The sequence below is a fragment of the Ascaphus truei genome, chromosome 5 (genome assembly GCF_040206685.1).
Source record: "Ascaphus truei isolate aAscTru1 chromosome 5, aAscTru1.hap1, whole genome shotgun sequence".
Classification (NCBI taxonomy): domain Eukaryota; kingdom Metazoa; phylum Chordata; class Amphibia; order Anura; family Ascaphidae; genus Ascaphus; species Ascaphus truei.
In genome coordinates this window covers 226,775,470-226,789,931 of record NC_134487.1, presented here as the reverse complement: position 1 = coordinate 226,789,931, position 14,462 = coordinate 226,775,470, and the positions used below count along the sequence as shown (strand labels likewise).

The window sequence follows — 14,462 nt, the reverse complement described above, 5'->3', positions numbered from 1 at the left end:
TGCATCCGAGGCAGGAAAAATGCATTTAAAGCCCACTTCATTACATTAGCGGCTAACCGCTAAGGTAATGAAGGGGTTAACCAGCCATGCCAGGTTTTTTGTGGTTAGCGGGGGTGGATGAATGGGGTTATTTGGCCCTTGGTGTTTTTTAGGGCTTGCGGGGGGGGGGAGGGGTTGCGGGTGCACTTAACCCCTTCATGACCTTAGCGGTTAATACCGCTACGGTCATGAAGGGGTTAAGCCCACCCGCAACCCCTAAAAAACCACAGTTGGGGCTAATACCCCCTTCATCCACCCCCGCTAACCACAATTAAAAAAATACACACACAACAGCACCACACTAACTAACTAAATAAATAAATATATATATAAATAAATATATATAAATAAATATATATATATAAATAAATATATATATATATATATATATATATAAATATATATATATAAATAAATATACATACATATATATACCACCACTATTAAGGTTATGGTGGGTAAAAAAAAAGTGACTAAAACCCTCCACAGTAAAGCATAAAGCAACTGTAAATATTCCTGTATATTCATTTGCATGTCTTAGACAGGTCTGCAACCCTGTCTTTCACCATTATCACCCATCAAACAGCATTTCCACTGCAGCAAGGGATTCTGGGAAATGACATGCAAATGAGCACACAGTGCCACTTTTTATCTCATGCTCACATTACATGAGCAACCCTTAGCCAATGCATGCTGCTTTAAACACAGCTTTTAAGCAAGGACTTGGGAGATGCAAAGTCAGTTAACCCACTCACAGAGGGGATATAACTATATACAAATATATTCAGGGACAAAACAAGGAGTTTTCAAAAGAACTATTCATCCCAAGGGCAGTAAAAACGCCACAGGGTCATTATGTAAGGTTGGAGGAAAGGCGATTTCACCAGCAATAAAGGAAAGGGTTCTTTACAGTAAGGTCCATTAACATGTGGAATTCCTTACCCATGGAGACTGATGGCAGATATAATACATGTCTTTAAAAAAAAAGTTCAAATATAGGATAAAGTACCTGTCATCTAAATTTAGCATAGGTTGAACTTGATCTGTATTTTTTCATCCTCATCTACTATGTAACTATTATGCAACTATTTAATATTGCTAGATTATGTTAGTAACCGCTTATACATTAATGGTAAAATACATTTTCTAAAAAGTGTATTCCACTTAATAGGTCTACTATATCATACCTATATTGTATCATTCTAGTACATATTGATATCTATTTGCTATTTTCTTAATATTCTTTTTTTCCCTGTGTATTTTCAGTGATTTTCTTTTACAATTTTAAAAAAAATATTATATGTTTTTACTATATATCTTTTATGATTTTATTTATTTGTATTGACTTAAATATATTGTTGTGACTATGTAATCATGTGTAACATTTTCTCTACTGTTTTTTTTAAATGATATATTCCTGAACACTTGCTATGCATTGCATATAGCTAGCATCCCAATTATCCCATTGACCAATCACATATATTTAAAGAGCTAAATGTAGGGATAAACAGGGACAAAGAGTTTCACACCTGAGGAAGACCACAAGCACCGTGCTCATGTGTGGGCGTTGCTGAATTCAAAGACATCATTTCGAACAGACAAGAAGGGGAGAGCCCACGGACCATGCAGTAGAAAACTTACAACTGAGACGCGACTTGAGATATCTCTCACATTAATTTTGAGCCGGGATGTGTTCCACCATGGTATTTATTTCTCATGAATTGTAAGTGGCTTTCTATCATTTGCAAAGTCCATTTTCAAGCAATACTTCACTATGTTCTATCTCTAAACTTTATTCACAGAATCATCTGCCATACAGGACCATCAAATTTATAGTGTGATTCATCTTATCATCTCACTCAAACTTTAAGAGTATTATGCTCAGTATACACACATTTTATTAATATCAGCACCACTTGAGGTAGATTACCCTGTTCCACCCCCTGCAATGGACACAGAAATGTCTCAATAGACCAGTTTTCCACTGGTGCATTACAAAAAAAACCTGCTATTTAAAAAGTGTTGAGGAGTGAACATAAATCCAGCGAGGAGGGATCACTAACCTCCAAATAACTGTTACCACTTGACAATTAACAAACACACACAATCCCTGCAAATTCTAGTGAAGGGGTGCGCAAACTGGGGGGCGTGGCGGTTACAGAGTCCCTGCGCTATTTAAATTAGATGCCGGGGACCGTGCAGAATGAGAAACATTATGTTTGGCGAAAACTAAACACTATGTTTGAACAGAAGAACCTCATCTCAGCTTTCAAGTGGTGGGAGTGTTATGGTTTGGGGCTACTTAGCTGCGTCAGGACCTGGACAGCCTGCCATCCTTGACACAAACATGAATTCTGCATTGTATCAGAAGATTCTAGAGAATGTCAAGCCATCTGTCCGTGAGCTGAAGCTCAAGAGAAAGTGAGTCATGCAGCAAGACAATGATCTTAAACATGCAAGCAGATCTACAAAAGAAAAGCTGTAGAAGAAGAAAATCCATGTTTTAGAATAGACTAGTCAAAGTCCGGTCCTAAACCCCAACGAAATATTGTGGCAGGACCATAGTATAATAGTAAGGAATAAATTAATCTTAGAGGTTGGAAATGTTCCCTAATCTCTTATAAGTGAAATCAGATGACTGGTACGTTCTGCGCATGTGCTTTGAGATATTGTCACAGATTAAGGCAGCAGTTCACAAACTTTTTGAGCTGCGGCCCCCTTCTTGGGAGTTGCAGCGTTCGCGCCCCTCTCTCCCAATGGCTCAGCGTCAAATGACGTTGCGGGTCATGTGACCTAACATGACCCCACCGCGTCATTTGACGCGCATTGCAATGGCGACTCATGCCGTCACATGACCCCACAGTGTCATTTGACACCGCGTTGCCATGGTGACGTGTCGACAAAGACCCGGCTGGCAGCAAATAAGTGAGTTACAGAGGCATCATGCCTCCCCCAGCATTTAATTTAAATGCCATGGGGAAGAGTACAGGGCCTCTGTAACCGCCCGTGCCCCCCCTACAAATTCTCCCGCCCCCAAGTTTGCGCACCGCTGGATTAAGGGACCAAAATTATTATTTTTCTTTTGGACTGTGTGTGATAGACATACTGCAAGATCATTTAAATGTGTGAGGTAAACAGAGAGCTTTGAAAGTCTTCTGATATATGCCTATTGGAGAAAACTTTGCTTTTCTAAAACTTATATTCTCTCTTCTACTTGGGAACTGTATCAGAATGGCAAACATGCATACTTAATAGAACACATGGATTGCAAAAGAAGAGTTTTAAGCACCAAAATAATGCATAATGAAAGCTCACAAAGGTACTGTATTTAATTAGTTCAAATATACAGAGAAACTACAAAGAGAATCTTAGTGTAAGCTCCTTGTGACCTTGGGAAAGTCGCTTTATCTCCCTTTGCCGCAGGCACCAAAACAAGATTGTAAGATCTACAGGGCAGGGGTTCTTTTAAGAAAAATTCTATGTACAGCCAGTGGTGGAACTACGACTTGTTCAGCCAGTTCAGCTGTACCAAGGCCTAGGACCCTAAGGGGACCATCCTCCCACACGACGGAGCACTATTCTAGCAATTATTTTAGCAGCCAGAAAAGCATTCCAGCAGTTATACAGGGATAACTTTGCCTCCCTTCCTCCAAGCCCTACAAATAGACCATGATATATGTGTAATTGGCCCCAAATAGTGTGCACCCCATCCGTTGCCTCACCGTGCACCTCGCCGCACGGACCTTGTTTGTGGTCAGACGAAATGATGTATTTTGTTGCAGTCACGTCTGTGTCCGGAAGGTGGCGCACTGAATATCTTTACCTATGATACTCTGTACTGAATGGTACAATGTAGTGAGTGCAGATGTTTGGAAGAGGAAATAAATGTACACGTGTCTTTGTCTAATGACCTTGTACTGTACTGTACATATTAGTACTATTTTATTTTATTTTCACACTTGCGGAATTTGTGTCATAACGTTTGTGCTGTGCATGCCATGAGACATGTTGCTAACCACGTGAGCGCCAAAATACATTGTCAATATTAAGAGCAGACACTCTTTTACAGAGTATAAAAAGATCTCTGAGCAAATAAGAAACATCATATACTGTATGTTCATCAGTAGTTACTGACAAGTCAAACGTAGACAACATAAACTGATATTATAATAGACTATCAGAAGCATAATGGGGTTACCTAGAAAGCAGCAATACTGCAGAACATTTGAGAAAGTTAGTTCACCAGATATATAATGGCATAATTTCAATTAGCAGTATACCATAACTACTGCAGAGACATACTAAGTTACAATATAACAAGGTGACAATTGAGGCAGTGGAACTGAACCATGTGACAGAGTGTCTGCAACATAGAGGAGTTTTCTTAATAGCAGCAGTACAGCATGCATATTTGGAAAGTTAGATCACAAAATGCACACTATATTATAAAAGATAAATAGATATTATATCAAGTTTCAAGGCTAGAAGCTTAAATATAAATAGAGCATCAGATGGACCAAAATTTGACTCAAAACTTTTAACTCCACTCAGAAGAGGTAGAATTTCACAAGGGGTGAGTATCGGGTACCCAAGATCACATTGATGTCACATATTCTAGCCTTACTCATACCCAAAATGTTAATGGTGTATACCTTTGAAATGTATTTTGCTTTCACTTTATGGGACTACGACTATGGTATGTTAAGCGATATGAGATACATATTATATGATGATTATGCTCAGTATTGTGCCACTCTACTCCCCTATATCAACATTTTGGGTAAGGCTAAAGTATATTTCTTTGCAAATAATGTTTCGATTTTTGAAGTCAGGTCTGGATGAGGGTATTTTGACAGTGGCTGAGTTTTAAGTATTTATATTGAGACAAGCCCACCGTACCCATATTCCATCATCTCCCCCAAATTGCACAATAATCCCATGTGCCCCTTGGGGAGACCTATAGTATCGGGTATCGGCTCCCTTAGTGAAGGTCGATCAGAGTATGTTGAAAGTTTCTTGCAGCCTCTGGTAGTTGAGTTACGATTTTTTCTCAGAGAAACCAAACACCTTTTGATTGTGGTGAATGAGATGGAATGGAAATCAACTTACATGTGGATTACTAGCATAAATTAGAGAGTAGAGGTGTATTAGTACCTCAACACTCTAACTAGTAGCTCATTTGTCAAATGCACTCCTGGGCGGTTAAAACTTAGCATTTAATAGGTATCAAACTAAAATAAAGTCTACATATAAGGTAATAATTATAAACACACAATGTAATTAAATAGGAAGGGTGATGGGGAGGTAGGGTTGGACTACAGAGGTGTAGCACAGATGAATTATTCTCAAATTAAATCTGGTAAATTGGGCTAAATAAACACCTAGAGTCACCTATTAATAATAGGGCATTAAGTCTCAGGATGGCTACAGGATGTGCTACATTTAACAACCATAGGTTGGCTTGATCGGTATGCTATGCTGGATGCCACACAGCATATGTATGTCAGCAACTGATGCCATAGTTTAAAAGTGGTGGCCATCCTGAGACTTGATGCCCTATTATTAATAGGTGACTCTAGGTGTTTCCTCTCTTTATTCCTCTATCAGACATGAGGATCGGTTGCGAGCTATGAACATTTTTCTGGTAAATAACAGCAATTACTCTACAGTATACATTGATTTTCTGTTGGAGGCATTGGATTTTCTACTGACACAATTATTTTATGTTTGATGGTGTTTACAACCTTCAGAGATGTGGAACGACTGTGGCGACCAAGTTCTCCCCCTTCTACGCAAATCTGTTCATGGGGTGGTGGGAAGCCGTCCACATCTTCAGCGATAGTAACCCTTATAGAACACATTTTGTCACATATCGATGTTATATAGATTATCTTATTTTCATTTGGGGTGGAGCACATTAGTTTTTTTTTCCATTTTTTGTCTGGGTCAACGATAACCCATTTAATTTCAAATTCACACACAGTGATTCGGTTAGGATTGATTTTTTGGACATCACAAAGATTGGGGGAGAATTTTATAATCCATACTAATCTATTAGTATGATTTAGGTTCCTAGGAAACCTAATGCTAGCAACAGTCTTTTGTGGGCAGATAGTTGCCACCAGTGCAATCAGTGGTATCCGAAAGGGTAAATTTCTATGAATAAAGAGAAAATGTTCTGATGAACAACTATATGACATGTGGTCAAGGGAGTTATGGTCCAGATTCATAGAAAGAGGCTATCCAGTTTGGAAGTTAGATAAGGTGAAACCTGATGTTCACCATCACGTGAAACAGATCACCAGACAAAAACTTATTAGAGATACATCTAGAGATAGGAAAGATATGAGTGGAACTAGAGTCCGTTTTGTGACTGACTGGAAAATGGTTCAGTCTGTAATTTAAAAAGGAAACATCTAACTATTCTAAATCTTGATAATAAATTGTTACATGTAGCAATTGTGGGGTACGCTTTGTTTCTTTATGTAACAGTCAATTAATGACATTAATAATTCTCAATTCAGAATTTCACAATGCATTTTATATGTCAGACCTGTCCTGATGATCAGTCCTGGTTTTATCCATATACACTGGCGACACACTTTATTCGAGCTCGGCTAGTCCCACGAATTCGGGTATACCCAGGTGTATTGAGGTTTGAGACTGTTTTCTGCCCGAGTGCATTGGGTTATTTTCCAGGCAGGGATTGAAGCATTTTATTCCCGCTGGCTGCAATACTGCACAGTATATATATATATACTGCATTACAATTCATGAATTTATGCCATCTGGTAGACACGCGAAGCATTGCAGCCTATTAAATCCTAATCATTATCATTTAACAGATCAGCCGCCCGTCAGCCAGGCATGAACCCAGGCTGGGAAGGCAAACGCAACGGGGCTTGTCAGAGGTAAGGAGCGGCACATTCCAGGTATCTGCCAGGTACATACTGGGTATTTGCTCGAATAAAGTGTGTCGGTGCAGTATCTCTACTCCCTATCTTATAATCATTCCATCACACTTACTCTGCTAATTCATTTTGTGCTTTCTGTGGGTATTGACTTTAATGTGTGCCTTTTTGAATTTGGTTAAATATTTCCTTACCTCCAGAACCCGGTTTCTCTTATGTGTGCTTGATGTGAGAATGCAGAGCGTAGGATGAATGTTTGAATTAAAAATATAATTTTATTTTGTATCACTGCATACACAATGTATTGTCTTTTGTTATTTGAAGTACTATATTTTTGCTTATGTATAAAAATATTTTACTTACTGTATATGAAAAGGTAGGACAAATTAGCCTAATCAACTTTGAACCCGCTGACAGATATCTTATTCTAAAAAGTTAGATTAGTACAAAAAAGTAGTACATTATCCATTGTTGGGGGGGGGGGGGAAAAACAACGTTCTTATAAAATACAGTGTGAGGAGACTAGTCAGGACAAAAATAGCATTGTGTCGAGAAGGAATGCGGTTACCCGGTTTGGACAGATCATTGAATCAAAACCAATCCAGATGTATTCAAAAATAAATTATAACAAACAATAACAAAAAAAGAATATAGTCACTGCCATTACCATAGCCATCAAAAAATATATAATCCAAAAAACATGGAATGATGGAGAAAAACCCGCTTCTTAGTATTAAACGTTTTTATTGAGGCAATTACACCAGCCTTATGGTATCAAGAAAAATGGTATTGCAAGTACAGTATTACCATCCGGTTTTGCATTTTTTTTTTTACTTTAAGAAGGTTTTAGAATACCAGCAAATTGCCAAAGTTTGCGAGTTTTATACAATTTTTGTCATATAGCACTGATTTGGAGATGGAAAATGAAATTGCTTAAAGCCTTTAATTGCTTAAAGCTGTTATTGCAGTTTGTGCATGTGAGAAGGGTTTTTAGAATATGGTGTGATGCAAATCTGTGCAAAAAGCACTCTTTCTGTTGAGATATACACTTATCATAAGTAAGGCTCCAATATCTGGAAGAAATTTAATATTTGACACAAATACCTCTGAGTTTTTAAGTTTATTTGATTATACTTTGACTGTTATGCCAATTTTGTTGTGGCATAGTGAAGTTACCAAACATTGCAATGTAAGGGACAATGGTGAAAATGGTGGATTAAATACTAGTGGATTAAATATAGCAAAAATGCTTGGTAAGGCACGCATAAAACTTGGTCTAATGAGAGATAAAGGGCAGAATGTGAAATTCTGTAGGAGGCCAACTTGACAGTTTTTCATGTACTTTGCTGTACAGTACTTGATCTTTCAAAAGCTCAAAAATTAAGATATGTCCCAACCTTTGAAGTATATTCAACCTGTAGGACTAATTACCAAAGGGAATATGTCATTATATTTTGAATATTAGACATCAAAAGAGATTTTAAAATAATACACTTGTAAATCTATTGCTATTTATTTAAGTATTTATAATGTGAATCTGACAATGAGACAAGCACCTTAATCTGAATCTCGAATTGATATTTCTGATCATAAGATTAAGAGGTCTATTTATCAAAAGTGGGGAAAAAAATCTGATTTATTAATGTAAAGGAATCCTATTGAAAGCAAATGGAATTTTCGCTTTAATAAATGTGGTGCAATTGCAACTGTGGTGCAGTTGGTCTTTAATCAATATTTACCCCAAAAACATTAATAAAAATGTGGTAAAATGTGCAGTTCAATTAAAAACATTTTTTTATTTAAAATATGGGTTTGTTTCCAAATATATCACTTACAATTGATCAGTTGTGACATTTAAAGTTTTCAAAGACTCAAACACCTTTCTTACATGTAGCTTTTCAACTGCCATCTTCTCTAATAAAGAAAAACAGCAGGAAGTGCAAGAAACAAAAGATGCATCTTTTTGCTTTTAACTATGAATCAATGTCACATATCATTAACATCACAGACTTACCTTTATGTTGCCTGTCAATGTTATTACTCGGAAAGGACTTTTTTATAGCTGATCTGCGATATACAACATGTGTCCTACCACTCTCTTCGTTTTGGTTGAGTTTTTCCAGTGGCTCAATAAAAAATTCGTCCTCGTCTGTTCGAATCATGCCAGCCTAAAATGAAGGAAAAGAAATAAGGAAAGAAAAAAAAACACAATTTCATAATTGAAATTGAATGGAAAATGCAGTTTATACTAAGATCACATAATATTTTCAGTAAACGAAAAGCATACAGTACTGTATATCTATCTATCTATCTATCTATCTATCTATCTATCTATCTACACACAACAACAATAGAAACCAGCGCTCAGATGAAGAAAAAGTGAATGAATATTATGTGTATAGAAAAAAAAGTGTATCAAATGTAATAGAATATAATTGAAATCCCATATATTCCAAACTAATGCTGCTCTAAGTGTGGATTAACTTAATCCATATTAATGTGTACAAAAGAAAAAATAGGATGCAAAAATGTGCAAAGGTATCAAATGTAAAACAAAGCAAGCAAATACCCAGATGTATTGATATATTACGAAGATAAAAAACAATTGTAATAAACAATGTATACAATACAAATATTGCCAATCATAAACTGTAAATCAGTGAAGAAAGTAGACAGTGATAAAACAACTGCTATGTAGTAGGAGAAGTGGCAGATGAATATTCAGGTACAGACCACAAAGTCCAAAATACTAAGGTAAGTGAGGTATATGATATTACAATCCCGTGACTCCGGAAGGGGTTAATGCGAAACAAGTGTGGGCTCAATGGATTCTCACCATTCCCATCAACAACGCGGAATCCAGTGTGGTATTGGACTGCAGATCCCGTCAGCTAAATCTCCAAACTGCAGCACAGAGAGAAATATGCATGCTGATCCGGGAAAAATGCGGGAAAAATGCAGGTAAACTCGCTGTACTGATTGTATTTGGAAAGGGAGTGGTGTAGCTGGTCCGACGGCTCATCCATGTACTCACATGACACCGGCAATACTGGATGGATCAATTGCTCAGGAGTCCCACGATCCGTGGGCTGGTTGCCAAATTCACAGAGTCCGCTCACCTCTCGAATCCTTAGCTGGATAACTGGATGTATCACTGAACCTTTTAGGTTCACTTCTCTTTGCCTTCAGCTCCTTCAATAGGGAATTCCCTCACAGAGCTGATCGGCACTAACGTGATGACATGTATCCTACACGTTTCGTCAGATGCACCGACTTTTTCTTTTGTGTGTATGTATATATATATGTATATATTGTAAAAAGAACAAAAGAGCCCCAATAAAAGCACTCAAGTATGCCTCACAATACAAAACCTTGTATATATATAGCAACTATAAATATTACTGTATGTTCATTTGCATGTCTTAGGTTTGCAACCTGTCTAAGACATGCAAATGAACATACAGTAATATTTACAGTTGCTTTATGCTTTACTGTGGAGGGTTTTTGTCACTTTTTTTACCCACCATAACCTTAATAGTAGTATATATATATATAATGTGTTCCAAAGTCATCTGCTACCGGGTTCCTGCGTCTGGCTGGCTGAGTTTTACTCAAAAATGCTTTTTATTAAGCTATGTTTGTGAGTGTGCATTTTTAAATCCTTGACTCCATAAATACATTGTTATACCTTTTACGCTATGAGTGCGCCTGTTTTTTCTATGTTTTTATATATATATATAAACGAGCGGCCATTCTTTCTGCCTGGAGATCTGTTGGAGAGTAAGTACTCTCCAATCTCTCCATGCTGCGGCCCCTCTGCTCCTTCCGTGCCTCCTGCAAGACAACCCGTGCGATCCCCCTGTACTTTGTTCAGAAACATTAATTATTTCTTCATTACAGATATGTCTCTACATTATATATACTTACCAACAGACGTCATGTTGCTCTGTCCATTTATCTATTTGTTATATCAGATGATTGATTTCAGATCATCTTCTCAAGATTATGATGTTTAATACGTTTCAATATACCAACTGATTTTTCTCATGTGTATTATGAGACTCTATACAGGAATAATGGACAATGCAATTGATTTATGTTTTAATATATCATGTCTTATATTGATTGATGTGTACTGTTCATTTTGTTCACATGACAACAGTGAGCTATATGCAAGACTGGCATTTGTTAGACATTTTGATTAATCTTTCATTATTCATTTGTCTTTGCAGTGTATATACTTGCCAATAGATGTCATGTTGTTCCGTCCATTTATCTATTTGACATATCAAATTATTCATCTGAGTCATATCTATGCCTTAATCTGCCATTCACCAGACGTTTCTCCATTTCTTCTGATGGTTTTACATTCGTGTTTTTAATCATTAATAGCTTTTTGCTATATTCGTTTAAATATTTCACATTGTGTTTTGTATATTGCTATGCTCCCATGATACACATTGCTCCGTTAGCCACAGCCCATAGGGGAGGCGAGCTCACAGTCAGAAATCCCATTGGTTGTGACTGTCCACCAATGGGTTTGCCTCTCTGAGTAACTCGCGCGAGATCTGTTCCCCGTGACGTCATCACAGGGGGCGGGGGCTTCAATATGTAAAGGGGAAAGCATGCAGACACAAATCCACTCTTTGACAAAGGGACTCTGGTCCCGAAACGTGTCAGAGTTAACCCTGTACTCTTCATGACCACTTAATAAACTATTTTTATTACCCATACAGGTTTGTATCCCCCACTTTTCTACAGCTGTGCTCCGCCATTGGATCCCACGGGACTGCCTTCTCTTCACATGTACCGGCATGACGCACGCAACAAACAAAGAACGAGCTGCTACTCAAGTGAGTTCTCTATTATTTACATCAAGATTATCCATCATGGTATGTACTTTTGTTTTACTGGGAGTTTCTGCATGACCTTTATGGTATATATTGAGATCTGTTTGATCTTTCCAGCATTACTTGTACACTGCTATGTTTATATGAGTAAAGTGAGTCTCACGTAGCATTTATTCATGCTCTGGTTTCTTTGCTAAACATTATTGCATTCCTGAGAATATATATACATGCTCCAAGGCTAGCTGAGCCCTGAACATTGGGAAAACATCCCTTACACACAGCCTGTTCTCCTGTAGTATGGGGTAAAAGTCAAGAGGGCTAGAGCGGGGGAAGGGGGCGGAGACCGAAGCAAGCAGCGGGAAGATACAGCAGGCCCCCCAGGTTCACGTTCTGAGGATTATGAACTCTCAGGGAGAAGGCGGGTGTATAACAAACCTGGTAGCTGAGGATCGTTGCTGGAGTCACCGCCGCTGGTTACAGTATATGGCTGCCCCCTTCCGTGAAACTTTGGGGATGCGTCGACTTGAGGCTCCTCTGTTCGCACGAGTGGACACAGGGACAGCTCTCTCAGCCAGCCCCTCGGAGAAGGCGTCCAGTGCTCCCGGCTCGTCCCTGGCACCCTCCCGACAGAAGAAAGGGGTAAGAACTCCCTTTCAGGTGTGCCCCCACTCCTCGGAGGCGCCACATAACCGGCACACGCACAGATGGCATCACCTCCCCGGATCCCCTCCCTAGACTCGGGGAGAGGCCCGGAGCCCCGACATGTGAGGCAGCCAACGGGTCAGAGGGGCGGGGGGGGGGGAATCAGAAGGGAGGGCGCTGGGGAGATCACAAGGGCCGGGGGCAGGGACGGGTGAGCACCTGGGAGCCGAACCCGGTGCAAAGGAGAGGGGGGGGCAGCGGGAGAGGGGCGCCCACCCTCATCAGAGCGGCCTCCCGAGCTGCGACGGCAAAAAGGTAGGACGGGGAAGGAGCTAGAGGAGCCTGTAGTATTCAGGGCTAGGCAAGGGTGGCGCCATCGGGAGGAATTTTTCTCCTTTAGCCGACGGGGGGAGACGAAGAGCCGATCGCGGGGAAAGCTCTCGTGAGGCCTTCAGGAACAGCTGGCCCTGGGCTGTGTAGGTGGGGTCTGGGTGTTTCTCACGGCGTTTACCCTTCTGGAGGCACCGGGAACAGACCACGCCAGGCCAAATGGAGCAGCTGGGGGACGCCGGTGTTCAATCTTTCTCCAGGAACCGCTACGGGTCCACAGCTCTGGGCACTCTCTGGGAGGCGATTCTTTCAGAGGCTCTGTGTTGGGGCGCTGTATGGCGGGAACTCGGCTCCTCCTCTCCCTCTCTCTGGTGATCCAGCCCCGGGAGGCCTAGAAATTTTAGAAATTCAGGGGCATCTTCTGGTCTTGTGAGTGATCTGAACCTGCTGTTCCTTTGGACGATCAATTTAAATGCGAAACCCCATCTGTAGCGGATCTTTTGGTTGTTTAAGATTCTGATAAGGGGTTTCATGTCGCGTCTTCTCTCTATGGTGGTTCTGGAGAGGTCGTTGAAGACTTGCAGGGTTTCATTCTGAAAGTTGATTTCTCCTCTCTCTCTGCACTCATACATCAGTTTTTATTTTATGGAGTATGAGTGCATCCTTACGATGACGTCTCTCCTCCTTCTAGGATCCTCGGAACGGGGACCTAGCGCTCTGTGGGCGCGATCCATTTCTAGGTCTCTGGGTTCAAGATCTGGGATCAGGGAGGAGAACAAGTCTTTCAGGTAAGTTTTAAGGTTTTCAATTTTTATTTCTTCAGGAATGTTGCGGATCCTAATATTTTGGTGGCGATCTCTGTTTTCTTGATCCTCGATCGCATCCTTCAGGGAGTTGATTTCATACCCCAGGCAACCTATCTCTTCTTCCGCAGCTGTTTGAGAGAGGGACACTTCTTCTAGTTTTGTTTCCACTTTATCTGTGCGCTCTGCAAGTTCTTTTATTTCCTTTTTGACCCCCGTGATAGCTGTTTCAAGGTCTTCTTGAAAGTTGTGTCTCATCTTTATTGAGAATTGATCAAATAGGTTCTCAAGGTAGGTCTTTGTTGCTTCAACCGATTCTCCTTTGTCCCCCAAACATTCCCCAGCACCGCGTGTGGTTGCCTCAGTCCTCTGAGAGCTCTCTTCGGCACCATCTTGGGGAGTCAGGGTTTCAGCTCCTCGACTTGCTGATTTAGGAACTGACTCGCAAAACTTAGCGATGTCCTGGTTCCCTGGTTTTTTTTTGCTTGTTTGCCATCTCCAGGCTTTTACCTAGTTGGGTCCCCGAAAAGGTGTTTATTTTGGTGTTTTTTTGTGCTGCAGGGAGTCTCGGGAGCTCTTCCCTCAAGCTACCATGCCAGCTGACGTCACCGGAAGTCGCTCCAACATCTCCTTTATTAAAGTACAGAAAGTCAAAACATGTACAGCACAACAGTATGGTGTTATTAAAAAAAATTCTTTATTCATAAAATTTAAAAAATGCAACATCTCCTTTATTAAAGTACAGAAAGTCAAAACATTTAAAAAAACATTGATCCAGTGTTGTCTCATGTGACATAGTTCATCAGTCTTTAATAAATTATATGTTTTGTAGTTTGTTCTGTAGGAGTTTTATTGCTGTATGTTGCATACCAGTTACCCAACATGGC

At 39.8% G+C, this 14,462-nt stretch overlaps 1 protein-coding gene across 4 annotated transcripts in view; it reads right to left on the bottom strand.

Annotated features, from left to right (window-relative positions):
* Positions 1 to 14,462, bottom strand: part of LOC142495769 (A disintegrin and metalloproteinase with thrombospondin motifs 2-like) — a 1,094,144-nt gene that overhangs the window by 828,432 nt on the left and 251,250 nt on the right. For all 4 annotated transcript variants that reach the window (XM_075601705.1, XM_075601706.1, XM_075601707.1 and 1 more), the window contains exon 3: positions 8,965 to 9,118. In XM_075601705.1, coding sequence (XP_075457820.1) covers positions 8,965 to 9,118 — 154 coding nt within the window. The remainder of the gene's footprint in view (positions 1 to 8,964; positions 9,119 to 14,462) is intronic.